This window comes from Sapajus apella, unplaced genomic scaffold (genome assembly GCF_009761245.1).
Source record: "Sapajus apella isolate SASKATOON/1434 unplaced genomic scaffold, GSC_monkey_1.0 scaffold1, whole genome shotgun sequence".
NCBI lineage: Eukaryota > Metazoa > Chordata > Mammalia > Primates > Cebidae > Sapajus > Sapajus apella.
This window is the reverse complement of record NW_022436941.1, coordinates 5,181,891-5,208,731: the sequence shown is the minus strand read 5'-3', so window position 1 is coordinate 5,208,731 and position 26,841 is coordinate 5,181,891. Positions and strand designations below refer to the sequence as shown.

Below are 26,841 nucleotides of genomic sequence, written 5' to 3'. Positions count from 1 at the left end.
TAGCTCAGGAATGCGTGAAGAAAGCGTGTTCTCCGGGATCGCCCTATGACCCTAATATTAATTAAACTGTGTTTGAGTACCTCCTAAGTGCTATCATAGATTCTGCGAAGTTTTTACAAAGGAGCATATGACACAGCCCCTGTTTCTGAGAAGGGCCTCTTCTTAGATGCTCAAGTTAAAATAAAACTGTTAAATTGTAGTGCAAGTTGTGTAATAATTCAGGACCAATGTGAGTCCCCCATATGGGTATTAGAGTTGACACTGGAGGCAGGGTCTGCTTCATGGACTTGTGGCCTGTGAGTTGCACAGAGCGTGTCTGAAGAGGGCCCCATGCTTGGTTTAATGCCCTGCTGTGGCCGTCTAGAAATTCTTATAATTTTTGAACAAGGGGCCCTGCATCATTTTTTTTTTTTTTTTTTTTTTTTTTTGCACCTGGCCCTGCAAATTACGTAGTCAGTCCAGGGTGACCAGGAGAAGCTCCGCGTGGAGGAGATCTGAGAGGGGTCAGTGAGGTGGAGGAGTCAAAGCTGCAGGGCTCGGCTGGAGCGCTCTGAGAACATGGCCATGCTGGTGTCAGCCCACCGCAGCACCAGGACTGCTCAGAATGAGCCTGTGGGAAGTCAGGGGCAATGGCTTTTGGTTCCAAAACAAGCCTAACTGTAAGGAGGTAGTGGCTGCAGAGGAGGCGGGGCCTGCATGTGGGCGGGGCCTGCCCCTTGTGCAGAGGAGGAGCTCACTCTTATCCAGGGAAGCCTGTGAGAGCCACGAATGCAGGACCCTCTCTGAAAGGCCGCCTGGTCTCGTTTTGCTGCACCAAGATTACTCTCTTTGCTGTAAGGTGGCAGGTGGACACCCCATAGGGATATGGGAGACCCAGAGGAGAAAAGGTACGGGAAAGAGGTCTGTAACCCCGGGAAAGAAGATTCTTCTCCAGAGCCTCGCGCAGTTCCGGGCACCTGTGGATCCTCATTTGGTGTTTCGTGAAGTGTTTGAGCTCAGAATCTATTCTCAGTGGTCGGGCTAATCCCTGTCTGCTGGAGGAAAGGGCCCAAGCTCTCCCTGGAAGCATAGCCCAGCCTCTGTTCTCCTCGGACCCCACCTCTGTAGGGAATGGAGACATTTACACACAGCCTCTCCATCCTTTCTGCTCTTTGACCGACTGAGGCTTGAGTTCCAGGCCTCCCTCTCCTCTCCTAAGCAAAGTGCGTCCCTTGTCTGGGCACCTGCAACGTAGCACATTGTGGGGAGCACAGATAGAGCATGCAGGGCCAGTGCTTGGGTGAGTGCCCGGATCAGTGGCTGGCCCGCTGTGAGGTGACACTGTTGCTGTTACTAATGATCCAATCTGTGACTTGGGACGTCAGAGAAGGGAGGGACCATCCAGGCCAGCAGAGTTGGAGGAGGGTTGCCTAGCTCTAGAGTCACAGGCAGGTCGAGGAGAACCCCAGCAAGGACAGGGAGTGTGTGTGGCTTGTTCACAAGCAGTACCCGCGCCCTGTACTGTCTTGGAGCAGCTTTTGTGCTGGGCAGCCTGGGCTTTTCATCCTGCTTTGTACACTGCCCTTCCCTTCTGAGGCTCCACTGGTGCTGCTCTGAGGCTGGGCAGGGTTTGGGGCTCCCAACAAGAGGCTCAGCCTCTGCTCTGCCTTGCCCTGGCATGCATTGTCTTATGGGGCTCTCCCACTCTGTTCTGTCTGTTGGTATCGGGGTTTCCCTGTCCAGCCTACCTCCTTTCTCTGTAATGAAGGGAAAGGCAGGACCGCCCTGGGCATTCATGGTCTCCAGCTCACTGTGGCCTCAGCCCGCCCCTCTTCTACCCCTCAGCAGAAAGGCTGCCAGGCCCAGCCATTGGAGGGTGTGCTGAGTGGTCGCTTTGTGACTTTGGGCAACTTTTTTAACCCCTCTGATCTTCAGTTTCCTCAGGAATGCATGTGGTGTAATTTGGAGTGCCAGGAGGAAATAAGGTGGTGATGAAAGCATTTGTGGCAGCACCTTGCTAGGGCCATGCTAGGACAGGGTACTTTCTGGGTTTCCTTGTCAGTGTGTGCAGAGCCAGCGTGTCAGGAAGCTGTCCCGGGAGGTGAAGGAGACATGGGTGACTGACTCTCAGTTGCAAGTGTAGCAGACAGGGCGGAGGCATGTCCCGCTGAGCAGTCCTGCTGGGTGTAGAGAGCCCAGGGAGGGCAGAAAGGCCTGTTTCAAGGCCTGGCTGACTTAGGATACAGTGAGATGCAGGGCTGTAGGTAGTTGGTACAAAGTGCAAAGTGGCTGGCCTGATGTTATGCTTATTAAATAGCTTCTGGCTGGACATGGTGGCTCACACCTGTAATCCCAGCATTTTGAGAGGCTGTGGTAGGAGGAGGATCACTTGAGTCCAGGAGTCTGAGACCGGCCTGGGCAACATAGGGAGACCCCGTCTTGCCAGGCATGGTGGTATGTGCCTGTCATCCCAGCTACTTGGGATGCTGAGGCAGGAGGATCCCTTGAGGTCAGGAGTTTGAGGCTGCAGTGAGCTGTGATTGTGCCACTGCACTCCAGCCTGGGTGACAGGGTGAAGTCCTGTCTCAGGAAAAAAAAAAAGAAGGCTTCCATTACCATGTGCTCACCATGCCCTGGTATCCTGCTAAGTGCTTGACATGGGCTTACCTCGTGCAGTACCTGGAAGTGCCATGAGGTGTGCCCTACCGTCTGCCTGTCCACCTGGCAGGAGCAGAAACAGCTGCAGTATCTCCCAGGCGTGGCTCCCAGATGCCCAGCTCCAGAGTCCCACAGCCTCCTGGGCAGCCATTTCCCACCTCCCCGAGCCCCCCTGGCATCTCGGGGCCCTGGACCCCAGGCCGTCTTGACTGGCCCCATCTACTGTCTTCTCTATGTGGGAGAATATGAGTGTGATGTGTTCACCTCGCTGAGCCTTGGTTTCCTCATCTGTAACATGGAGCGTCAATAGAACCACCCCTGTTGTGATTGTTACCAGGATTTAATGAGATAGAGCATGTAAGGCTCTCCACACAGGGTCTGGCTTGCAGCAGGCAACAATTACACCAGTCCTTGGTTGTCGCCGTCCTCACGCAGCCCCAGGGAACTTGGAGAGCCCTTGGCTGAGGCTCCGAGGCTCTTTGCTGCCCTCTGGTGGTGAGGCTTAGCGCGGTCTTGCGCGGAGGAGGCTGGAATGGTGATCCTCCAGTTCCCTGTGCTCCAACCTGCCCGCTGGGACAAACCTGCTGCAGGGGTAGGAAAGCCTCAAGGCCTGGCTTCTTGGCTTCCCGACTGTAATGACAGCCCCACACATTCCACAGAAGTGATGGTGTTGACGGGTATTTGGGAAGTACCAGTTTTCTTTCCCAACATCTTTGTATTTTTTCAGGACACGGCAAACATTTTATTGTCATCCCAGGTTAATTAAATAGAAAAAAGGCAGCAGTCTGGAATGTTGGTACATTTCAAATATATTTTATTACTTTCCATCTTAGAAAGAATATGAAACCTGCATGCAACGCTAATGGTTTCTGACATGTATGTAGCATATAACACAGCAGTACAATGCAGCGCATACCGGGGGGGATGGGCAGAGTGTGGAGGGCTGTTCTTAAGGGTATATGTACAGAGGAAAGGGCGCATGGTCATCTTAGCTTCAGAAAGAGGACTGCACTGTTTAACATTGAAGAATTACATGGGGAGTCACAAATATATTGCTTTATACTGCATGTTCCAGTGCGGCGAGGGAAAGAAACATGCTTTGAAGGTTTTCCCTTGTCAACAGAAAGTGTGTCTGTAGCTGTGTGCTGCGCATGTATTCATATATTTTTAAGTTTTCTCCTAAGGTTTTTGCTGACAGTGTTGGGAAACTCACATGCTTCTGAAGCATTAAAGATTGAACCTGTGAACCTTTCCGAAATCCTCAGGTTGGGAAAGACCCCACACCTTCTTTAAGAATTATTTGCCTTGCCATCACAGGCTCTTGGAAATGTTTCCTAAAGTGTGTGAAAATTAACCAGGGGGGAATGAAGCACATTTTTTTCTGGCAACCAAACTTGAGCTCCACAAAGAACAGATGCAGAGAGACCTGCTCCTGCTTGCCCGGCCACAGGGGCCACTGCAGAGTCACACTGAGGCTGTGACCGGCCATAAGCCCAGGAGAGCCCGTGGCAGCTGTGCCGAGGCTCCAGGACCTCTGAGCGGAAGCTTCCCAAGCTAGGAATGGAGCAACACAGCAATCAATTGTGTCCACCAAGCTCATTGTTCCTCCCGGGCGCTTATAAAGCTCAGATGTATAGTGACGTATGGACAAATACAGAAAAAGCATCTTTTAAAAAGGAAAGGCATGAGTTTTCCCCTTTTCGATAAAAAGCAGCCTGTGATGAAGTCTGGAGCACAAGAGAGATGGGTCTCACATCTGGAAGCCTTTCGCACGCGGCTATAAAATGTAAAAACTGACCCTTGGTAAAAAGTGCTTCATAACAATATATAATTTGTGTCTTATGCCTGTGAGAAAGAAAGGCGTTTTTTTTTTTTTTTTTTTTTTTTTTTTTTTTTTTTAATCTGCAAAGTCCTTTGCACAAGTCTCCCAACTGGTCTGGAGTTTTCCTATCAGAGGTTTTTCACCCTATTCTTCGTAGACCCTGGGGAGAAAGAAAACACACGTGTAAGTGGCTCAGGGCATGAGTCAGGCAGTTCACAAGCTGCTGGCTAAGTGGCTTCATTCATGTCTGGTCTGCAGGGAGTGCCCTTGTCCCAGGACTGCCCGAACCCCTGGGGAATGTGGGAGGGACCCTTCTGAGGATGTGGCCCCGGGGACCCTGAAAACGCACACCAGTGTGGCTCTGTCCTCTCTAACCATCTGCAATCTCATTCTGTCCTCAGAGGCCTATGGAGCAAACTCATTTTCCATGTGAGGAAACGGAGGCACTTCAGCCTTAAGGTTTGCCCAGTGGCCATTGACTGTTAGTGGCAGGAATGCAGACTTTCTCTAGCATGGTGGGCTCTCCCACACCTCTTTGTTCCTTTCCACGTCTGTACTCAGCCTCTCTATTTAGGGAAAATAGCAAGGGTGGGAGGCATTCTCTCCCTTGACTTAGGCTTGTATATTCCTTTATATTTTGCCCAAAGAATGCATGTCCTCTGGAAGCATACTGGCTCTAGAAGCTGCTGTCTGGAGTCAGAAGAGGTGGTCGGTGGGGCTGGGACCATGGCGCGGGAGGCCTGTGCCCCTCAGTCCCCGCTCCCGGCTGCATTGCCTCGTCTCTGCTGGTTCCCACGCCCACATTCCGCTCACCTCTCAAGCTGTTTCCAGTTAGATATTTTGCTTTCTTCTAGTTCTGCCCTATGGAGGCCCTGGGGCCATACTTTACACTCAGCTTATCACTTCTCTGTCTCGTTCTTGATTTCTGAGTAAGACCACCGAATTATGCGTTGAAATAAAATGCCTGACTCGGCTGCTTCCTGTGGCGGCCGGAGCTCTGGTCTCTGAAGTGCTCAGAGCTCCCCTGTGTGGTCCCCGTGGGCCTGATCCCACCGTATACCCTTCTCCTTCCTCCATCCTAGGTTCAGTATTTTCTCTTTCTGTCTCTGCAAAGAGAACTTCAAACACTTCCTTTGTCACTGTTCTACATTCATTAAGATATTTTCAACTTTTTTCAGGGGAGGGTCGGGAGGGCAGGGACACCTCTTTCACTCCAAGAAAGAAGGGCAAATTTTTGTAGCAAAGTGAGAGAAGGCCTGGTAGCTGAGAGGCTCTCATTGCTTTTATTATTGGAATTTTTGGGGATAAAAAAGCAGGGCCATGTTTTGACCTGTGGGTGCCGCCTTTTCCAGGCTGCAGCTCAGGTGGAGGGGAGGAACAAGGTGAGCTAAAGGTTTGAGCATCCCCAAGCAGTCAGACCAAGATGTCCTCAGCCTCTTCTGTAACCTGCTCCTGGGGTTAGCCTTGTGCCCGTTTTGATGACACAGGGCCTGGAGGGTGACAGAGAGTGGACTGCACGGTTCTGGCTTTTGCCACATGAGCCGCCTGGTTTGACCAGAAGGAGGGCTTCATTCCCGTCAGATTTATAGAAAATAATTTCTCACTCTCATCACTTTCTATTTCAAGCAACTGCAGATGAAGCTGTTTTGGAGGCAGCAAAAGAGGCTCAGGTACAGGGGTTGAGCCTGAGTGTCAGCTGTGGGAGAGCTGGTCACAGGGCTGAGCTTGGGGTAGCACAGCAGGGCCAGGTGATGGGAAGGCAATGCGGCACCCACTGTGGCTGCACCTTCCACTCCGTGAGGGCGGCTCATGGGGTAGCTCCAGGAGGCCTGGTTTGCTGTCCTGGCTTTGCCCTGTGCCCCCAGGCAAGTCACCCCTCTCTCCCATTTAGCCTTGATTTCCCCCTCTGCAGCAGGGGGTGCTGGCACTAGCTCCTGGGGAAGTCACCTTCATGCGTGCATTCGTGTGTGTGTGTGTGCACGCGTGCGGTTCCTGATCGTGCTGTGCAGGCAAAGGTTTAAATAGACTCTGAGTATTTGAGGAGTGAGGCAGGACAGACTACCTTCACATGGTACCAGGGAGGTAGGAACTGGGTTCCCCCTTCGAGGCCAGATACCAGGAGATCAGAGCTGGGAAGCCACCTTCTGGCTACGGGAAACACTGCCCAGTAAGCACAGGGCTGATTCAGGGCACTGGTGGTCTTAGCACTGCTGCCCTCCTTGGTTAACAGTGGCTCTTATTTTGAAGAGCCAAACCCATGGTGCCTTTCAGCACCTGCAAAGGAAGGAGTTTATCAGGTTTCTGGGCAGCAGTGGGCGTGGGGCACCTTGGAGAAGAGAACATGTTTTCGGCAAGGATCATCCTCAGCACCTTGTGGTTTTATAGCTAATATCCACAGTCACCTAAGTGGTCACATTTCACCCCTCTGAAGTGCTCAGAGGCAGCCATGCCAGTGCTCTCCTTGCTATTTAACAACTTACATAATTTAAATAAAAAGAAGAATTAAGATTATAATGTAAATGTAAGAGTGAGACAGACTTTAGTTTACAAAATGACAAACCTGACATGCTCACAGATGTATGAGAGATGCATAGCTAGCTTTGTTAAGCGGTGAGTTCCTCATCCCTGGGGGTATGTAATCAGTGTCTGAGAATCTGCTTGCTGTGGATGTTGTGGTGGGTGTTCACATATTAGATGGGGCTAGATGATCTGGTTTGGGGGAGGTCCCTTCCCATCCTGAGAGCCACAGCTGGGTCTGGGGGGCCCCTTCCCGTTCTGAGAGCCACAGCTGGGTATGGGGGAAGGAAGGTGAGTGGAGGCAGCGTGTACCTGCGCTTCTCGTTCCAGGCGTTGTACCACTTGATGAAGCGCTTGGTGCTCTGCAGCTTGGGGTGCAGGCAGTGCTCCTGACCTCGGTACCTGGACACGCTCTTGGTGGTGATGCTGAAATGGAGCAGATGAGGTGAAGGGTTGAGGAGCCTGAATAACATGTCGCCCCTCATGTGGCCTGTGGGTGGCCCTGGGCATAGTCCGGTCCCTTAGAGACTGTGGTTTCCTCCCTACTCTCAAGGGAGCCTACTTATGTGCTCACTCCCTGGCTGGCTCTTTGGAAGGTTCTGGGTGTCCCTTATTCTCTGACTCTATATTCGGGCCTAACCCTATATGGAGTGAGCAGCCCTCACTTTTCCCCTCAAAACCCTGAGAGTCTGGGATGGTCTCTCCCCCACCCCCAACCTCATACAGTGTCTTGTCTCCAGGGCTCAGGCCTTTTTTAGGGAACAAAGGTCAGAGGACTCTTCCAGCCCCTCTGAGCCTGGGATCAGGAGGTGGAGAAAGCTAACGCCAGCAAGGTGCACGTGCCAAGACCTCTGTCCTTGGATTTGAGGAGCTCGTGGTAGGGCTGAGACATGCCCTGCAGACACTCTGCTTTCTGTCTCCTCAACCCCAGTTTCCTGACCCACCGCAGATTACCCGGGGGCTGGACACCTCCTGATCCTGATACAAAGTCTTGTTGGCCTTGTGTGAGGTCCCAGGCGTCTCACCCCTGAGCAGAAAAGCAAGACGTCTCTTTTGCACAGCCTGAAGTTCTCAGGTCTCTATCAGCCAATGTCCCGACACCCAGCAGAAGCCTAGCCATGTGGTAGAGGAGCAGGTGTTGTGCAGACTGTCGGAGTCTGGGACTGAATCTCAAGTTTGGCTGTGGGACCTTGGGAAACCTTTCTGAATCCAGTTTGGCCATCTGTAAAATGTGTACAATAATAGAGCTGTCTTTGGGGGTTACTGGAATGGTTAAAAGATACAATCTTTACAAAGTGCCCAGGACCTGGTGGATGCACAGTTAATAGTTACTGTTATTAGCCATCATCATGGAAGAGGAAGTGGCCGAGGGGAAGGAGGAGCCTTGCTGTGTGGGCTCCAGCCTGGCGGGCGGGCAAGCCTGCGCCTCAGAACTTCTGAGCCCCTCTCATCCAGGGCTGGGCCCCAGGGCTGACAGGAGGTAGGGGGAATGAGGGACCACCTAGGGTATTTGGAAAAGTGCAGGGCAAGAGGTTAGGATGCCACTTCTTGAGGGGTCACAGCCAAGCAAGCTATGGTGGTAGACTGTGGTGCTGGGATGGGCTTGGAGGGCAAAGAGGGGAGACTGGAAGTGAGAGTGGACAGAGTGAGAAGAGAGGGACAGAGATCAGCTAGTTCCCCACTGTTACCAAATGGAAAGTGTCAGGGCTTATGGCTAAGTTCTAGAAGGGGGCAGGATTGCCATGACGTCAGTCTCCCAATTGATGGGGAAAGAAAATTGGATCTTGCCACCAGAATGTGGCATAATGCTCCTGGGCAACCTGTTCTCTTCCCTTCTCCGCGCCCTGTGTTTCTGGGGTCCCCACTAGGGCCTAAGCTCCCAGGCTGGGTCTTCCTGCTGATGCCAGGTGATGGTTCCTGCCTTGACTGGACCCCTCTGTGACCCAGGTCATCCTGTAGCCTTGAGCACAGGCCAGGCTTCAGAGTGAACTCTGGCTGTCTCTCTCCCCACTGTACCCAGTCACCCTGCAGGAATTTAGCAAATGCTTTTCTCTTTCTGCCTACAAGGCTGCTTTTGCATTCTGAAGGAAAGGACAGGCAACGCCTGATAAAAACCCTTTTCTCAGTGAGGTCAGCATGCAGGCTGCCCATCCCAAATCCTGAAGGTCAGGGAGAACAGGAAGGGATGCTCAGCCCTCCCACTGTAGTGCTCAAATACCACGTCATAATGCTGGGATTATGAAAATCGGTTGTGGAGGGCAGGCATGGGGATTTGTGACTCCAGCAACTATCAGAAATTCTGAGTTCTGTGACCCTCTCTTACACAGTTCTGGGGGGTGTAAGGGTTTTGGTGAGAGCTCCTTGGACCTATCACACAAATTGCCCTTTCTAGAATCCAGACCCTTCTGGATCCTTCTGGGTGCAAGGACTCCCACTTGCAAAGTGGACCTCTCCCCCTGCCCCTGCCCCAACCCCAGCCTCAGCAAAGATTTCTGGGTGACTCAGGGTGAGCTGGAAAACTTGCTTTTGTTCAGCCTTTGTGGCTGAAAACCTGCTTTGGCAAAAGTGCTGGCCCCTCATCTGATCTGGAGAGTTTTAGGATTGTGGATGGGGAGAGGAGCCCCCAGCCCTCAGGGATGGAGTAGGAGGCTCTGGGGTGGGGTGGAGGTTTAGTAGAGGGTGACTGGATTGTGTGCTGATCTCCTGATGCCCCTGCAAGTTTCCACAAGGCTCCAGAAGCCTTTCATGCACTTACCTAGCTGTAGTTTCCCTCTGTCTGTGGAAAAGTTTAGCCAGGAAAAGAGCAAGCCTATTTACTGAGGGCTCTGTCTTTTCTGGTATCACTGCATCCTTTACCCTGCTTTCTTCCCCTGCAAAGTCTCAGATACCCGCTTGGTATATGGAGCATATTTCAGCTCTTAGACGAGTGAGATTTAACTTGCAATTCCCCCTATCATTAGCCTCCAACCTGGAAGCCTTGAGGAGCTTGGAGCTCCTTTTCCAGCTCATTTGGCACTTGGCCCCCACCCAAAAGGATTTTTGGGTGTTTTTTTGAATTTGGTCTGCAAGACAAGGGGTAAGGACAAGGGAGTTAATTTAGGTGCCTGTGAAGGAAGGCAGTAGGGTCAGCTCAGGCCCAGTGGCTTTCTGGATTCCCCGAACTTCAGCCTGACTGTGTAGCCCCCAGGCGGGGGATGTAGGGTGCTGGGTTGGGGTGTGCCCTGCTTTCACAGACACTGTGTGAAGGTCTTTGCACCCGCGGGGGCCAGCCGGTGGAAGGCACTTGCCCAGACTGAGAATAAAGTGCGTCCTGTTTCTGGGGGAGGGGAAGAGGGGATGATGATGTGTGGCAAATATTTGGTGGCCGCTTTGCCAAGGGCTCCCTTCCTAGCCAAGAGCATATTGATGAGGAGGCAGGGTGCTGGCCTCAAGTGGTTAACTGGGAAGGCGGAGGAGCAGGAAACTCAGTGTTCTCTCACTGTGCCCCAGTTTTTCCAGCATTGCCCACATCCCCACCAAGCAGGGCTCCAGCCATGTGGCACATTAACCCCAGCAGAGTACTTTCTGCAGGACTACTCGGTATCCAGGACCCTCAAGGAGTACAGCCCATCAGGGAAGCCTGTGGAGCATTCTCAAAATGAAATCTCTAGGAGCCAAAAACTGGCCGTCCACTGGTCTCTGACTGGAACAAGGTTCTGAAGGAGGTCAGAGTTTAAGATGTGCTTGCATTAATACTCTGTCCAGTGACAGAAGGCAGCACGCCTCACAGTTTAGGTGTGAGTATGTTTTGAGTGATTTCAATCTAGATTTTCTGAGTCGGCAAAAGGGATCCCTTTAACCCTCCATGGCCCTAGCAGAGTGGGTGGCCCATGGGACAAATAGCTAGACGACTCCTTTGAATCTTAGCAAGGGTGAACTTGGAAGTGCTGTTCCCGAGCGGGACCGTGACCCCCTTTCCCCACAGTCTTCCAGTGTCTCGCCAGCGTCCTAAGGACTCGCTGGGCAATTACAAAAGCTTTTCCTGGGCCTTGAAAAAGTCAGAGAGAAATGTTTCTTAGCCCGACCCAGGCCCAGGCTGTGCCCTGTCATCGGGCTGAGAGCAGTGCATACCCCCTCAAGGTGAGGAGCAAGAACTCACATAACCATCTTCTCCTCGCAGTGCGGGTACTTTGGCTTCATTTCCAGCTTCTTCACGTCGCTGTAGCGGATCTTGGGTCCCTTCCGGGAGCACTTGCATTTGGACCCTGTAGGAGATCGCGGGGCGACTGCTTAGTTGCATGCAACTGCAACTAAGCAGTGGGAAGGGGATCTCCTGCTTCTCAACCACTCATGGTGCCCACCCAGACCCCCTCCCTCTCGCCCTGGGATCCCAGGATGCCTAGAAGTTGGCGCTTGGGTTCCCCAGGACAGAAGGAGCCGAGACGGCGACAAGGGGAGCTCCCCGCACTCACCATCCACGCGCGCGGTGTACAGCGCCAGGAGCAGCAGCAGCAGCGCGGCCGCCAGGAGCCTCATGCTGACCAGAGGGGCGCGGCGCGGGAGCAGGGACATGGGGAGGGCGCTGGCCCGTCGGTGCGGCGACCCAGAGACGCCACCCGGCTCTGCTCGGCTCTCTCTGCCCGAGGTGCGCCTCCTGGCTGGGCTGGCTCCGGCTGCGCCGTCGGTGGATGCCCGGGACTGTCTGTAGCCGTGCGCTGTGCGCTGCGCTCTGCGCTCGGCTCTGCGCTTTCTCCACAGCCTCCCTCCGCCCGCCCTGGGCTCTTTTAAATCCGCTCCAGCCCTCGCAGCGAGCGAGCTCATTAATATGCAGCACCACTCGGTGACTCACTGAGATTTCTCAATGTGGTGAGGGGAGGAGACCTCCCCAGCCCGCCCGTCGCCCGCCCCGGGAAAGGACCGCAATCGCAGCGGCACTCACCCGGGGCCACGCGCGCACACGCACACACACACATCCACTACCCTCTCGCTCACACAGCACGCCTCTTTCGCACATTTGCACACCCAGACCACAGCGCGCATACACTTCCAGAGTCCCGCTCTGCCTTTGGGGAGCGCAGACAGTAGAGAGGCTGCTGAAGGGCACTGCTTTTCTGAATCGCGTGCTTCCCTCTCTGGCCAGGCAGGCCAACTGTTCTGACCCGCCCGGAGACCCAGGCCCAGGGCCCAGATTCTCAAAGAAGACCTGAAAGGGTTTTGGAGCAGGTGCCAAGTGTGAGTGCCTGCAGGCCTGACTCCCAGGGTCCTCTGCTGGGCCAGCAGCCCTGGCGGCCAGAGCACAAGGCCAGATCTGGACAGGGGCTTGTCATAGACTGTACAGCAGCAAAGTCATTGACTGTGGTCACTGGAACTGACTCAAAGAGGGTATGTGTGTGTGGGCGGGGGCGGGGGCGGGTATTGGGGAGGGAATTTTGGTTACTCCCAAAGGAAAGCTCCTTAAAGTGGGTCAGTGGCCTGGTGGCTTGTGAGTGTCTGGGTGGTGGGGAGAACCAGGAGGAGTCCTCACTCTCACACTACTCTCCAAAGCCAGGCAGAGAGGCCTAATAGGGAGCGATGACAACCATCTGGATGAAGGCCTTCCCGCGTTCTAGACTTTGTGCCAGGATGCGAGGTGTAGCGGCGTGAGCCCAGCTCTGGTGGCAGAAACTCCCTCCCCACTTCTCACCAGCACAAGTGACTTCACCGCAGTCAGCTTTCGTTTCGTTTAGTCCTTTGTAAAGTGCAGATCATCACTGTTTCTGATAGGGTGGCTGTGAGAACTGTGGAAATCATACATCTAGTCAGTGCGCAGGAAATGTGACTTATTGGCACCATCATTTTATATGTAATTTATCTATTATTTTGATTCTTACAAATTGGTACTTTTCTTCCAAGTTAGGGCTTTCCATTTCTTTATTTGACAGGTGTGGAAACATGCTCTGAGAGAAGAAATAACTTTCCCAAGGTCACAGAGTCAGGGAGCAGGTGACTAGGCCAGAAGAGTCCTCAGTATATGTGGCTGCAGAACTGGGACTCCTGTCCCTGGGCCACTCTGTTGCTTTGAGACCTCTCTGCCCATCACTTGTTGCTGCCTTGAGAGACCCAGAGAAGGAGGTGGATCATCTCAAGCTCTTGGAGTCCCTGGGCTTGGCGCTCAGGATGGAGCTTATCCAGCTCTGTGCTGTCAACCTGGCAGCTCCCTGGAGGCAAAAATGCCCGGAGGGCTTCTGGATGATGGGGACAGTCTGCTGAGGGGTGCAGTGGGAAGACTCTGCATCATCTCTTCCCAACTAAAGAGCTCCTGCTGCTTCAAGAAGAAGCCTAGCCATGAAAAGCAAGCAGTGCCTATGCGTGCTGTTGTGTCTATACCTGAAGCAAAGCCAATAGCTGGACATTTGCGTGTATGTATAAGATGAGTATGAGGAAGTGATTTTGGCATTTATGTTAGTTTTGAAATAGTTTTTCTTAATATAGAAACAGCACATTTGCCCAGAAAAATCAGAAAACACAAGCAGAAGAAAACACAAGCAGAAGAAAACACAAGCATTTTCACCCAGAGTTCTATTCCAAGATGCTAGCTGTGTTATCTTCCCAAACCACCCTCTCTTTGCTTTGCGTGCACATTCACACACGGGATCAGGCTGCATGTACTCTCTAATAACCTGCTTGCCGTACCTATTGGCATATTGTGAACATCCTTCCGTGTGGCTAATCTTGCTACAATAATAGCTCTCTTAATGGTTTCATTTGAGGCTGGGTAGTATAATGGCTAAGAGGTTGGTGTCTGGAGTCAGCCTGCTGGAGTATGCATCCTAGGTACTAGCTGTGTGACTTTGGGCAAATACCTTAACTCTTTTTGGTATTGGTTTCCTCATCTGTGAGATGGAGATGATAATAATACGTACAGCATAGGCAGAATTAAATGCAATGGTGCATATAATGCTTTTGATGTGGTCCCTAGCACAGAGTGTTTGATATGTGCCAACTATTGTGATTAGCTTGATTTAGATGCAGAGTATTCCATTGTACAGATGTGCCAGAATTAATTTGACCACTCAGTGCTGGATATTTATTTGTATTGTTTTCAATTGTATCCTCTTACAACCAATGCTGTTTGACAGATTCTTGTAGCTCCATTTTGGGGTAGCCTTTAATACGTTGGATCAGGTCTCAGAGATAGAATCACAGGGCCCTGGCAATGACCATTTTAAGACTTTTCATGGAAATTGCCAGTTGCCTTCCAAAAAATACATTTTATGCTGCAAAGGAATTTCTTAAATACCAAGGTTTTCTAGAGCATGTAATGTTTTTTTTTTTTAAATTAACAATTTTATTTCTAACATGTTTGTTTCAAGAATATGTTGACTGATAACTGGAATCTAACAGCACCAGCAATCATGGGCACTGAGTTTTCACAGGAAAAAGTAGTTGGCTCTAGAAATATGGACCAAAGTTCTCCAGCTTCCTAGACTGGACCAGAAGTCAGACATCTCAGTGTTTCGTCCTCAGTTACACTCCTCAGTCTGTGTATGCGGGTATCTGGTTTACAGAAGGCAGCCACTGTGCAAGCAGAGATGACCCATTGTTTGTTTGAGTTCTTCTGGAGCCATGGTACAGGAAAGGATGCAGCCCCTGCTGGCAGCAGGTCTGTGGGTGGTGCTGCCCCACTGGGTGAGGAGGGGGCTTGGCCCCTGACACACCTTCAGGGCACAGACTCTGGTGAGCCCACACTGAGGGTCTCTGAGCAGGTGGGTATGGGTGAGGTCATTCTTTGCACAGTGGCACTGCCTGCCTCAAGGAGGTCCCTAGGGTACAGTGAAGGATATATGCCCTGCCGGCATGTGTGCATATGTGTGTGTGCATGTGTGTGTGCAGGTGCCAACACATCAATGATCATACTGGGTTCTACAGAAGAGGTAGACGTGAAGTGTTGGGGGCGCAGAGGAGGGAGGAAGTGGAAACACGACACTACTCCTTGAGGGAGGGGAAATTTTGCTGAGATGCCCAGGGATTTGCTTATTTCTTCTCTTTACATTTATTGAGCACCCACGGTGTGTGCCAGGCTTTGTGCAAGGTGCTGAGGGTTCGAGGTGAGTCGGGATATCTGAGTGCCTGTCCCCAAGCAGCTCAGAGTCTAGTGGGGAAGGCAGACGTTAACTACACAACCACAGAAATCAGTATGAAACTCCTGCAGAGGTCAGTGTCCTGGAGGGTGGATGGTGATGGGAGACTCATCAGGGGATCTGACGGGATAGGGAGGTGGGGATGGATTCTTGGAGGAAGGGACCACTGAGCTAGAAATGAAGGATGGAAAGGAATTAACCAGTGACCACAGGAGGGAGGCCACTCCTGCCCCTTCATGGTCCCTGCTGCTCACACAGTGATCTCCTGGAGGAATTCATTGCTCCTCATCTCATGCAGAGTCAAAGCCAGGTCCTCAGCAGTGCACACCCCATTGTGAGCAGCACCTGCCATGCTCCCCAAAGGCTGTGCTCCGGCCACTCTGCCTTGTCTTGTCTTCAAACATCCAAGCCTGTTCCCACCTCAGGGCCTTTGTGCTCACTGGCCCCTCTACCTGCAGAGCTCCTCCCTGAGGGCTGACAGGCACCCCTCTTCTCTTCACTGAGCCTTGGCTCCAATATTCACTGTCCAGATCCAATCACACGAGCACACCCCCAACAACAGTCCCTCGCTGTGTTGCCACTGGTTTTACTGCATTCATTGTATGTGCAGCAACTTCAGACTGTTCATTTTCATGTTTATTTGGGGGTGCATTGTGGATGATCTGTCTGTGTCTGTGGGTCTCTGTCTTGCTCAGCCTCAGTGTCTACAGCAGTGGTTGGCACGTAGCAGGGGCTCACTCTGTATCTGGAGTAAATAAAAGCATGTTTCAGGCAAAAGCCCAGCGTGACAGAGTACTGCCGAATCCAGCCTAGACAGACTAATAGGTTGCATGTGAGAAAGTGTGTGTGTGGGTGTGTTTGTGTATGGGTGTGTTTGTATGTGTGCATGTTTTGTATGTGTAGGGGGTGTGTAGGGGTGGCCATGGGGAATCCATATTCCCAGGGAGGCTAGTTCCTCCTCAGGGCATTTATTTTAGAGATGAGGCGTCTGGGAGGAGGAGGCGGTGATAGCAGAAGCGTGGCTTTCCAGGAAATCCCACAGGTGTCTGGTGGGCACTACCTCCTTGGTCTGCTGAGAAGGGGGTCTTGACTGGTCAAGGCTGGCTTCCTGCCCTGGGAGCTGGGAGCCAGGGCAATTCCTACCCCCATTCTTTTAGTTCTTTTCATGACTGATCTTCTTTTCAGAAGAGGAGTCCTTTTTATTTCCCTGGCAGGACAGGAATCCTGGAATTCAGCACTGGTAGGGGCTGAGTATACTGGTACATGGGCTTTCATTGTACCTATGAGGAAACTGAGGCCCAGCAATGGGGTTGATAGCACACAAGGTCATCTTGTGCATTAATGTTAGCCAGGGCTCCTGTCTCTGTGTCCTGTACCTAGCTACTTAGGTCACAGCAAGGCGCTGGGCTCCAGTAACCTGTCTGGTCCCATCACCACTCATAACATGGTGGGTCACCCCAAAATGCCTGCTTCCATGGTATTGTGTGGCTGCTGGCTCTGAGTCTAAGCCTGGCGGGCGCCTCTCCCTCTCCAGCTCCTTCCTCTGCCTGTCACCTGCAGCCTGTGGAGTCTGGGCAGCCAGCTGCCTCCTCTGTGGCTCTCCTTTAGCTACAGCCCTGAATGCTGACCCTTTCCCTGACCATGCTCTGGGATGAAGGAGATTGAAAGGCCAAGGTTCCCAAGAACGATCTCTGGTTTTGTTCTTTACACTGGGAATATTTAGGGATCCTGAGTAACTTAAGCCCAGAGGAAATGATGCAGGGTCAGCCGGGCAGTATTGGATTAGGCTCAAAGCAGCCCCAAGGCAGTGGGGGCGGGGGGCTCTGTTCCTTAGATGGGTTACAGGGGGCACTGCCAGATTCCCCCAAACATGGGAGAAAATGCTTGCAGCAAAGACGACAAACCAGCAAGTAGCATTTATTCCACCTTCTGTTCACCCCACAACACTCCCTTACAGACAAGCACTTTTACTATATTAAGAACACATGCAAAGATATTTCTAAAGAGGGCCCTAACATATAAATGAGCAAGGGACATCAAAGGACAATTCAGGAGAAAAGGAAAAGCAATTAATCAATTCATCAAAGAACATGCACCCTCATTAGCAATCAAGGAAAAGCACAGCAGTGCTGCAATATCATGGCATCTTGGTTTTGGTCCTACTCAGTGAGGAAATGTTATTTTAAATAGCAACATCCAAAGCTGATAATGTTAAAGTGAGGAAGCATTACTTCAGCGTCACTGGTGGGACTATCAATCTATCAGTTGGTACAAACTTTGGGGAAATCGTATTTATAGTATGGTATTCAGGGTGTTTGAAGTAAACCATTTCATCTTCTTAACCACTTCAGAAATCTGTTTAAAATTCTCGTAATGGAGAAACACCACACGCAAAGCTAGTCCTTGTTAAAAATAAAGATTTAGCCTAAATGCCCAACAATGGGGGATTGACTAAATAGTGAAAGCTCTAAATTCGTGGAGTAAATGCTTATGCAGTAAGTAGAAAAAACACAAGGTTGTGTAAACACTGTGATTACAAGTATGCAAAATGGTAACCTCTGTATAAAGGATGGCAAGAAAGCGATACAAACATCATTCTCTTAGAGTGGTGAAATGTTGGGTGTTGTTGAAAAGCTTCTCTCCTTGCTTTCCAGTTTTTAGAATGTTCTTGTTATAACAGCAGCTCAGGAACAATTGATTCAGTGAGGGCTTGGGCAGCCTCAAACCTCACTGAGCAGACCTTGGTGATGGGCGGGAGGTACCTGTGCTGTGCAGCTGGCACTGCAGAGAGACAAGTAGAGTCCTTGGCAGCTTGGGTGAGCCCCATGGTGAGTGTCCAGGCCCATCTTTAGAGCTGTCCCCCTCTCCTTGGCACAGAGGGACGAGCAGCCCACCCAGCTGGCCTCACCTGTCCTCGTTCTGCCCTGCCCCGCCTCTTGCCTCTCTCACCAGCCCTGTTCCACGTTTGCAGCAGAGTCCTAAGCCTCTGTGCAGGCACTACCAAGTTCTGTTTCCTTGGCTAGGCTGATTGCTTTTGTTTCCCTTCCCGAATCTGCAAAGATGTCATTTTACAGGGAAGCCCTCCTTGACTGCACACATCTACCCGACTCCCCTCCCGGCCCCAGGGTAGGAGAGACACCTGCTGTCTGCGTGGCCCGTAGACCCCTTTCTCTCCAGTGCCACTCCTCACACTTGCAAAGGCTCCTGCGAGGTCTTCCCTCAGCTCCATGATCCTCTGAGGTTGCTCTGTGTCTTTCTTATTAATTCTGGTTTCCCAGCATGAGCACAGGGCCAGGCACATGGTAGGTGCTCAATGAAGAAATGATTGAATGCAGGATGAATGAATGAATGTGGACCACAGTTTATCACAGTCCAGCGTGTTACAGAGTCAGACTTCCTGGTTTAGGATCCTAGTCTACCTAGTGCTTCTGCTTCCTCATCTGTAAAAAGAAGATGATAATAATGATAAAGAATAAGGCTGTGATAAAGATTAAATGAGCTGATATAGAACAAACATGATGGGCAGTGTGTTGTCACATACCAGGTATCCCATAGATGTTCATTCTTGTTTTATGATTATTAAATCTCCTAGACTCATCCCCTCATCTGTGGGTTGGCGTGACTAACTTCTTTTGGTTTATATTTATTAAATGCTTATAGAAAGCTTACTGTGTTTCAAGGACTGTTCTAAGTGGCATACAAATATTGATTTATTTAATTTTCATAACCACCACATGAAGTCGGTTATCCCCATTTTACAGATGAGGAAACTGTGGCAGAAAGAATGTTAAGTTGCCCAAAATAACTAGCAAGTGGCAGAGCTGAGATTCGAACCCAAGCAGGCTGACTCTGGAGTCCTGTTCTGCACTGCCATACGCTGCTCCAAGGAGGAAGGTAGGGGGCGCTCCCCGCCTTTTGCCCAGGTGTCACCACTGCCTTCCTGTCTGCATGCTGCTGCCACCTGGTCCTCAGTTCTTCTCTCTGGAGAACGTCCCAGAGTTCCCAACCAGCTAGGATTGTCAAATTTAACAAACAAAAAATATAAAATTCCCATACAATATTTGGGGCATACTTATACTAAAAATTATTCCTTGTTTATCTGAAATTCAAATTTAACTGGTGGCCTGTATTTTAACTGGCAACCCTACATCCAGTATGAGAGGGTGGTAAAGTGGTGGTCCAAGGAGTTTTCTGCAGTGATCTCAGACACACAGACGTGGAGCCCTCAGGGTCTGCCATGGGCAGATAAAGGCTAGACACACTGCTAAACTCTCCTAGGGCACAGTGGGCACTTGTGCTCTGATAGGGAAGCAGGGATTGGGAGAATGGTTCAAGCAGAGGCAACAGCTTAAACAACTGCCCTGGGATGGGGAAGGTCAAGGGAACTCTAGGATGCTATTGGAGCCCTGTGTGTTTATGGAAGGGATCTGGGCAGGGGAGGGAAAGGGGATAGAGCTGAATGTTTAGATCAGCCCCAAACTGCGCAGGGCCCTGGGCAGCTGAGGAATTTGGGCTTCATAACCTGGATTATAAGGAGCCATGGAGAATTTCAAGCAGGGTTGTGTGATTCACTTTTGCCTTATGAGAAAATCTGTCTGGCTGTTGGATGAAGGAAGGATGGCAGAAAGGGAGTTAGGAGGCAAGAGAAACCTTGGTTCAGGGAAGTTGTTGCCAAAACTCAGGGCTTTTTCTTCTTCTTTTTTTTTTTTTTTTTGAGACAGGGTCTTGCTCTGTCACTCAAGTTGGATACAGTGGTATGATCTCACCTTATTGCAACCTCTGCCTCCCGGGTTCAAGTGATCCTCCCACCTCAGCCCCCCAAGCAGCTGGGACTACAGGTGTGCCACGACCCTTGGCTAGTTTTAAAATTTTCTTGTAGAGGTGGGGGTCTCACTATCTTGCTTTGTTGGGTCTTGAATTTCTGAGCTCAAGCAATCTGCCCATCTAAGAGTCCCAAAGTGCTGGGATTACAGGCGTGAGCCACCATGCCTGGTCTTTCATAAAAGGTTGTCTCCTTATTTCTGAAAGTCTTTGCCTTCCGAGAAAATGTAATGCAGAGGTGGAAAAGAAAAAGTGCTCTCAGTCTTGTTTTCTGTCAAGAGGAAGTGTTTGTAATATTGGTGTTTTGATTTTTACCAATTATTCTGTCAGTGTGGTCTCTAGCACAGCAGAAGGAAGAAAGTAATTGGGTCTGGGGTGAGAAGATTGTGATAATCAGTCTTTGGCAGCTGATGAAGGAGATCAGGGTCCGAGGTGTTGCTCAGAGGATTTACCTGCCAGGTAAACACTAGCCTTCATGAGTCTTCTATGAAGAAAAGTTTTCAAGCAACCATCTGAGATATGTTGCAATTTGCTTTCTTAGCAACTAGTTATTACCTCTGAACATGACCAGGTTCTTAACGGTGAGCGATTTAAGGCCATAAAAGAATTGTCATAAACAGCTCCCCGGAGCCAAGAGCGAGGCCCAGATTTTAAGCACATAATGGAATCATATCAAAAGCAAGGAGGGGCAGCAGGAACCATAAATCCTGGAAGTGCAAAATCTGTCCATTGTGAAACTTGTGCTGAAGGGAAACCAGATGTGGATGCTGGAGAGAGAGAGGGCAGGAGGGAAAGTATGGTGTGGGGACGCTGAGAACAGGTCTCTGTGTAAAGCTAGATGTCCTGCTGTGTGTTGGTGGAGGCCTGCATTCTAGAGGCTCAGAGCCACGGAAAGCAGGGTGGGTTTGCTTCTGGTGCTGTGGCTGGTGGTCCAGTATCCAAGGACGAAGGCAGAGGCCAGAGAGTTAAGGTTCTTGTAGCTGCTGTTTCAGCTGGACTAACAGAAGTATTGCACAAGTTTTTCCTGAATTTTTGTCTTTGAAGACACAACATGTGGGGCAGTTCTTTAAACATGTATTTGAGCTATCACAAAGAGATTAAATTTGTTTATCCTGTGGGGGGAAAAAGCCACTAACACATGGTGACATCCATTTGGATTGGGATGAAAAACATGATTATCCAAGTTGCCATCCTTGGCCTGAAATGGGGCCTTTATTTGATTCTGGTAAGCACAATCCTCTGTAAACACCAAGTCAAGCACTTGCTGAGTGCCTGCTCTGTGCTGGGCTGCGGGGCTGCAGGGCTGCAGGGGCTGCGGGCCAGCGGCTCAGCAGGATGTCTGCAGGCCAGAGGGGCCCTGCCAGCAAGCTGAGAGAATACTTCAAATCAGTTACTGATGTAAGGATTCCAGATGAGGGGCTGTAAGGCGGTCCCATCCAGTTCGGGGATCGGGAGCGCTTTCATGAAGCAGGTAGCAGAAACAGACCTTGATGGCTGAGGAAGACTGCTCAGGTAGAGAGGGGTGAGTGAAGGTGACCGGCAGGGACAGAGCAGCTGAGGTCAGCCTGAGGTCAGAATGCATGTGATGAGTCAGGGACTGGCTGGGTTGATGGGAGGTAGAGTATACGCAGGGAGTATGGGCAGGAAGGAGGTATTGCGGACAGCCTTGAATGCTGCCTCAGGAACTCATCATTAATTTAACCGGAAAATTGGATTTGGTGCCTAGGTCTGTTTGAAGCAGTTTCAACTCACATTTCTCAAACAAACAAACAAGCAAAAACAAGCAAAGAACCAAACAAATGATACCATTCTGAAAACAGTACAGCAGCACTGAAGAGAAAAAAGGGACACATAGGACCTTCCATCCTTCCCAGAACCAGTCCAGGCTGTGCCCGTGCGCAGGAACTTTCACACAATGACAGTCACGCTGCATAATTCTGTGTACACATTTTTCTTTGGTGCTCACTATTTCATAAACACTCCCACCTCTATATAATCCCCGCTTTAAATGCCTAGGGAGGTGTAAAAGGTCCTGGGGTGGCCAGGTGCAGTGGCTCATGCATGTAATCCCAGCATTTTGGGAGGCCGAGATGGGTAAATCACGAGGTCAAGAGATGGAGACCATCCAAACCAACATGGTAAAACCCTGTCTCTACTAAAAATGCAAAAATTAACCAGGCCTGGTGGTGTGCCCCTGTAGTCCCAGCTACTCAGGAAGCTGAGGCAGGAGAATCGCTTGAACCTGGGAGGTGGAAGTTGCAGTGAGCCGAGATCACGCCGCTGCACTCCAGCCTGGGCGACAGAGTGAGACTTCTTTTCAGCAACAACAAAAAAACAACAACAACAATAACAACAACAGCAACAAAAGGTCCTGGGGTGAAATACAGACTTTGTGAACAACTTCCAGCTTAGTGATTTTAAATTTGGGATTCTCAAAGGGTTCCTCTAGCTTATACTCGCAGTGGCTTGGGAAGCCCTTAGGCCTTGCTCCCCCATTTCCCTCAACCACATGCTACCATAGTGCACCAAAAAGGGAACTGTGTCATGGTTGTCACCATCTGCCCAGTCCCTGAGAGGTGACTGGGCTGACACCAGGCACTGGGTTCAGTCTTGTAGGGGCTCCAGGTTAATTTTCCAAGTCAGTGTGCTGAAAGGCCAAGGCCCTGGAATATCAGCTTATCCAGTTAGTTTCTAGTAACTACTGGTAATATTTATCGGCCTCTGCGTCTTGCTGAGTGTGCCCGTTTTCAGTGTATTTGGTGGTTGACATGTTCTCGCATGCTTTGAATTTGGGATGTTCCGTGTGGTGTTGCAAAAAGGGAAGATTTTAAAGATGCATTATTTATTTATTTATTTAAATTTATTTATTTATTTTTGAGATGGAATCTTACTCTGTCACCCAGGCTGGAGTGCAATGGTAGGATTTCGGCTCACTGCAACCTCTGTCTCCTTGGTTCAAGCGATTCTCTTGCCTCAGCCTCCTGAGTAGCTGGGACTACAGGTGCCCGCCAGCACACCTGGGTAATTTTTTGTATTTTCAGTAGAGACAGGGTTTCACCAAGTTGCCCAGGCTGATCTTGAACTCCTGACCTCAGGTGATCCACCCGCCTTGGCCTCTCAAACTGCTGAGATTATAGGCATGAGCCACCACGTCTGGCCTAAAGATGCATTTTAAATCCAGTCTGTTGGCTTTCCTTATGAGGTAAATTCTCAGATTTGTTTTTTTCTCTTTGTTTAAGATGCAGAGAAAAACACCACATTTCTGATAGTGCCTGGGAATAGGGATTTGTGACGTTCTTGCACAGGGCTCCCTGTACCTATCCCATATCCATGGCAAGATAAAGCCCTTTTAAGGATAAGGTTTTCCTTGTGCATATAGGGCCTCTAACATGGGAAGTCCATGTGAACTGACTCCCAGGGAACTGCACCTCCCCCCTCTCCTTCTCCCCATCAATGTGCAGAGGAACACCCTCTGAGCCAAGGCTGCCTGGGTTGCAGTGGAGAGGAGTGAAGAGCTGGAGGAGGCCCTTTCCCACACCATCTCTGCCCATGGGCCCTGGGCCGTGGCCAGCCTGCAGGGCCTGGGAACTCTGCATGGCCCCTGAGTGCCTTTGCTCTGTGTTTGGGCCTGTAAAACTGCTTGGAGCCCCCAAGAACGCACCACACTCCTCTTGCAAAATCACCCTTTATTTGTCGTTGTTTTTTTTTAATGAAGGCACCTGGTTTCCTTAAGCTCAGGGCTTCTCAGAGGGCTGGGGGCTGAGCTAGTAGAGGAGAACAGAGACCTGCTGGGGGACCGTAAAGCTTGAACATTTCCAGGGCCGCTGCTGGCCCACCCCCACCCTGACACCTGGGCTGGGGTTATGCTGCTCCCTGTCCTGCGAAGCAGGCGGGAGGCTTTGGAGAAAAGACAATGGGCCGGCTTTGTGAGACCTGAGATCCAGACGTGCCATGGCTCTCAGGCAGGGCAGCCTAAAGAGGGCATTGCTGCAGGCCTATGTGTGCTTTACAGATGCCATCTCTTCGAGTTCTCCACCCAGCCCAACGTTCAGCACATGCCCATTGGCGATGAGAATAAATGACTTTTCGGAAATCACCCAGTCTGTGTGCAGGGCTGGCTGTGAACTCTCACCCCTCCCGACTCCAAGGCCCCTGTGCCGCCACAGCATCATCCTGCCTCTCAGCCTCCAGGGTGTCTGGGTGACCAGGGCTGCCTTTTCTCCAAAGCTTTCCCCTAACTGCAGGGTGCTTGTAACTCCACTATTAGGCTGCACTTCTCTGGGGTCCCCACACCCCAATGATGATGCAAGTGCAAAGCAATGGAAGGTCACACAATGCCCCCACAGACATTCTCATGCCACTCTAGGGGGTAGGCATTCTAATCCCCATTTAGGGTTTAAAGAAACTGAGGCCCAGAGCAGAGAAGGGACTTACTCAGGGCACAGGGGCGGGGAGCATTTGTTTCGTTGTTTGGCTGATGTTTAGAATACTACCTGGTGCGTCACTTAGATGTTTGTGGGATGGTCCTTTTGTGCCATGGAGCATGACTTAGGACCTGGAGGCAGGAGCACGGGCCTACACCATCTGTCATAGCTGCCTCCTGGGCCCACTTCCAATTTCAGTGGTAGCTGTGTTGGACAGTTCTGATCCACCTCTCCCTGCCTCAACCCACCTGGAGTGTTCCATGTATCCTGCTTTCTTCTGCAGAGCTTGCCCCAGCTATGCAGCTCCGATTGCCTTTCCTCAAACACAGCCTGGAGTTGTGGAAGGGGCCTTCGGTGGCCAGAGTGTACACCTCTGGGGCAGATCCCAGACAATGGGGAGTGGGAGCTGGTGAGTGACTGTTCTGGCCCTGCCTTTCAAGGAGCGGTTCTGGGAGGCAATTGCACGCTTTCAGAGACCCTGGCAAAATGGGGTCCCTGTTGCCTATACCGTGACCTTGAAACTCACCTTACCTTTTCTCCTTTTAGTCTCTCTCTCCCTGCTCCCCCTCTGCTGCTTCCTGGGATTTCTCCCAAATATATCACTCAGGTTCTTTGAGGGGAGAACTTAAGCAAGCAGCTTCTTGGCTGAGCCTGCCTCTAACTCTTCAGGGGCAGTGAGGAACTCCTGGGACCAGAGACCTGCAGTATGAAAGGCCTTAGAGAACCACCCAGCCTGCTTGTGTTCGAGTGGGAAACCGAGGCCAAGCTGGAGGACTGGCTGGCTGAAGGTCCCTTAGTGCCAAGGCAGGACTAGAGCTTGCCATCCTAGCTCTGAGGCAAGGATCCAGGGTGAGAAGAGGCTCCAGTCCTGTCCCCTGGGTTTGGTGGAGTGGTGGCAGGAGGAGAAATATGAGCTGATGTGCAGCATGCCTACTCAGCGCTGAGCCCTTCACCCCTGTGGCCTCTTTAGGGAGGTGCGACGAAGCCTGGGCTGCCAGGAACAGGTGTCTGCTGCTTCAGGAGTGCCCTTCTGCTCCTAAACATCTTGACTTTGTTCTGTCTCTGAAAGTTCATTATGAGATGTTCATGCCTTTGGAACGTAGTGAGTGCTCATCAGACTAGTTCCAGCACTGTAGCTCTAGAACGCATGTGTAACAGGTGTCACTGGCAAATGCACACCACTATAGAGCAGGGCATGTTAAGAGCTCAGCTGGCAGTGCCTAAGGAAATAGCTCATGAAAGGGTAAGTCTCTTGGAAAAGGAAAGTGGCAGGGTGTGACTTACTGGAAAAGGAAGCCAAAGGCAAGTTAGGAATGAGGGAGTGTGTGTGTGTGTGTGTGTGTGTGTGTGTGAAAGAGAGAGAGAAAGTGAGAGAGCACCACATGTATGTCCTGAAATGGTCTAGAGATGGCCCAAGAGGCAGGAAGGTAAAGTGAGGGCGCTGGGAACTCCAGAGAGCTGGTTCCCATGCAGGTACTGGAGAGTGAAGAACAGACATCTGGGGCCTCCAGAAGCTCTGAAACCACCAAAAGCCTCAATGCTTTAAGGGCAAGCTCTCAAGCCCAGAGAGGAAGAGAGAGTGCAGTGTAGGGTAGAGCCTGGGAGACAGAGATGCTCAGTATAAACATTCTATAACTGATATAAATATCATTGGCTGCCCTGAACCACCACTCAAGCTCCTGGAGCTCTAGCACCTGTCAGAGGAAATGCCCCACCAGAGCTCAGCAGGACCCAGGCTCCCGGCTCCCTGACTCCTGTTGAATAGTGAGGGCTCAGGTCTGAGGGCTCAGAGTACACTGTCCAGGCTCTCAAGGTTGTATTGCATTGTTCCCCCACACTCCTCTTTTCTGATTGGCCAGTCCCTCATTTCTAGTCATGGCTGATGGAGTCTTCAGTGTCCTCCACTCCTGAGGTCAGAAGCCAGGGTTTTTTGATCTTGGAATCTTGTAGGGCTATGGGCATGGCAGGGCCTCAGGAAGATGCTGAGCATGGACTTCTTGCTCCTGCAGAGGCTCACCTACAGCTGGTTCCCTGTGCTGCGACCCACAGCCAGCCACAGGCACAACGCTTGTGTTGTAACCTCAGGTCAACACTCAATGGGTATTTAATGTGTCTAGCCTCTGGCAGATCCAATCAGAATAGGAGATATAAAGGGGGCTTTGGTGGATCTGGGAAGCAATTCCATTTAATTAAGCAGCATTTGAAGTTGATTAAGCCACATCAGTGGTTTTCAGCATCATAGACAAAGTTCCAAGGGTTTCTCCCAGGAGGCAGATGGAGGACAGCGCCTTCAGGGACTGACTGATAAGCTAGAACCATGGCAGCGGTCCATTTCTGTGGGAACCTGACATCCAGGGCTTTGAGGAGTAGTCCCTACTCCAGGTATTTTTTTTTTTTTATTAGATCTTGTACTTAGATTATGGATCTTAGATATATAATCGATGTACCTTTGAAGTCTGATTATAGCATCAGCTGTAATTAACAAACTAAATGACGGACAAGTGCTCTGAAATGGGAGGAA

General features: G+C 50.9%; 1 protein-coding gene and 1 pseudogene across 2 annotated transcripts; both read right to left on the bottom strand.

Annotated features, from left to right (window-relative positions):
- Positions 1-3,428: 3,428 nt before the first annotated feature.
- LOC116554053 lies at positions 3,429-4,603 on the bottom strand (annotated as a pseudogene). Its single transcript, XR_004270031.1, has one exon. The product of XR_004270031.1 is annotated as an uncharacterized LOC116554053 (transcript).
- On the bottom strand, positions 3,435-11,847 carry CXCL14 (C-X-C motif chemokine ligand 14). Its single transcript, XM_032246691.1, has 4 exons — positions 11,428-11,847; positions 11,115-11,220; positions 7,289-7,402; positions 3,435-4,619 (listed from the first exon to the last, which is right to left on the bottom strand). Exons 1-4 carry the CDS (start codon positions 11,774-11,776, stop codon positions 4,604-4,606), a joined length of 585 nt encoding a protein of 194 aa, XP_032102582.1. The 5' UTR covers positions 11,777-11,847; the 3' UTR covers positions 3,435-4,603.
- Positions 11,848-26,841: the final 14,994 nt, after the last annotated feature.

Excerpts from the sequence above, each read along its gene's own strand:
- CXCL14 (XM_032246691.1), bottom strand. The coding sequence starts at position 11,776 with ATGAGCTCGCTCGCTGCGAGGGCTGGAGCGGATTTAAAAGAGCCCAGG. Across the intron at positions 11,221-11,427 it reads GTACACCGCGCGCGTGGATG|GGTCCAAATGCAAGTGCTCC; the intron begins GTGAGTGCGGGG and ends GATCTCCTACAG. Across the intron at positions 7,403-11,114 it reads TGCGAGGAGAAGATGGTTAT|CATCACCACCAAGAGCGTGT; the intron begins GTGAGTTCTTGC and ends GCTCCATTTCAG.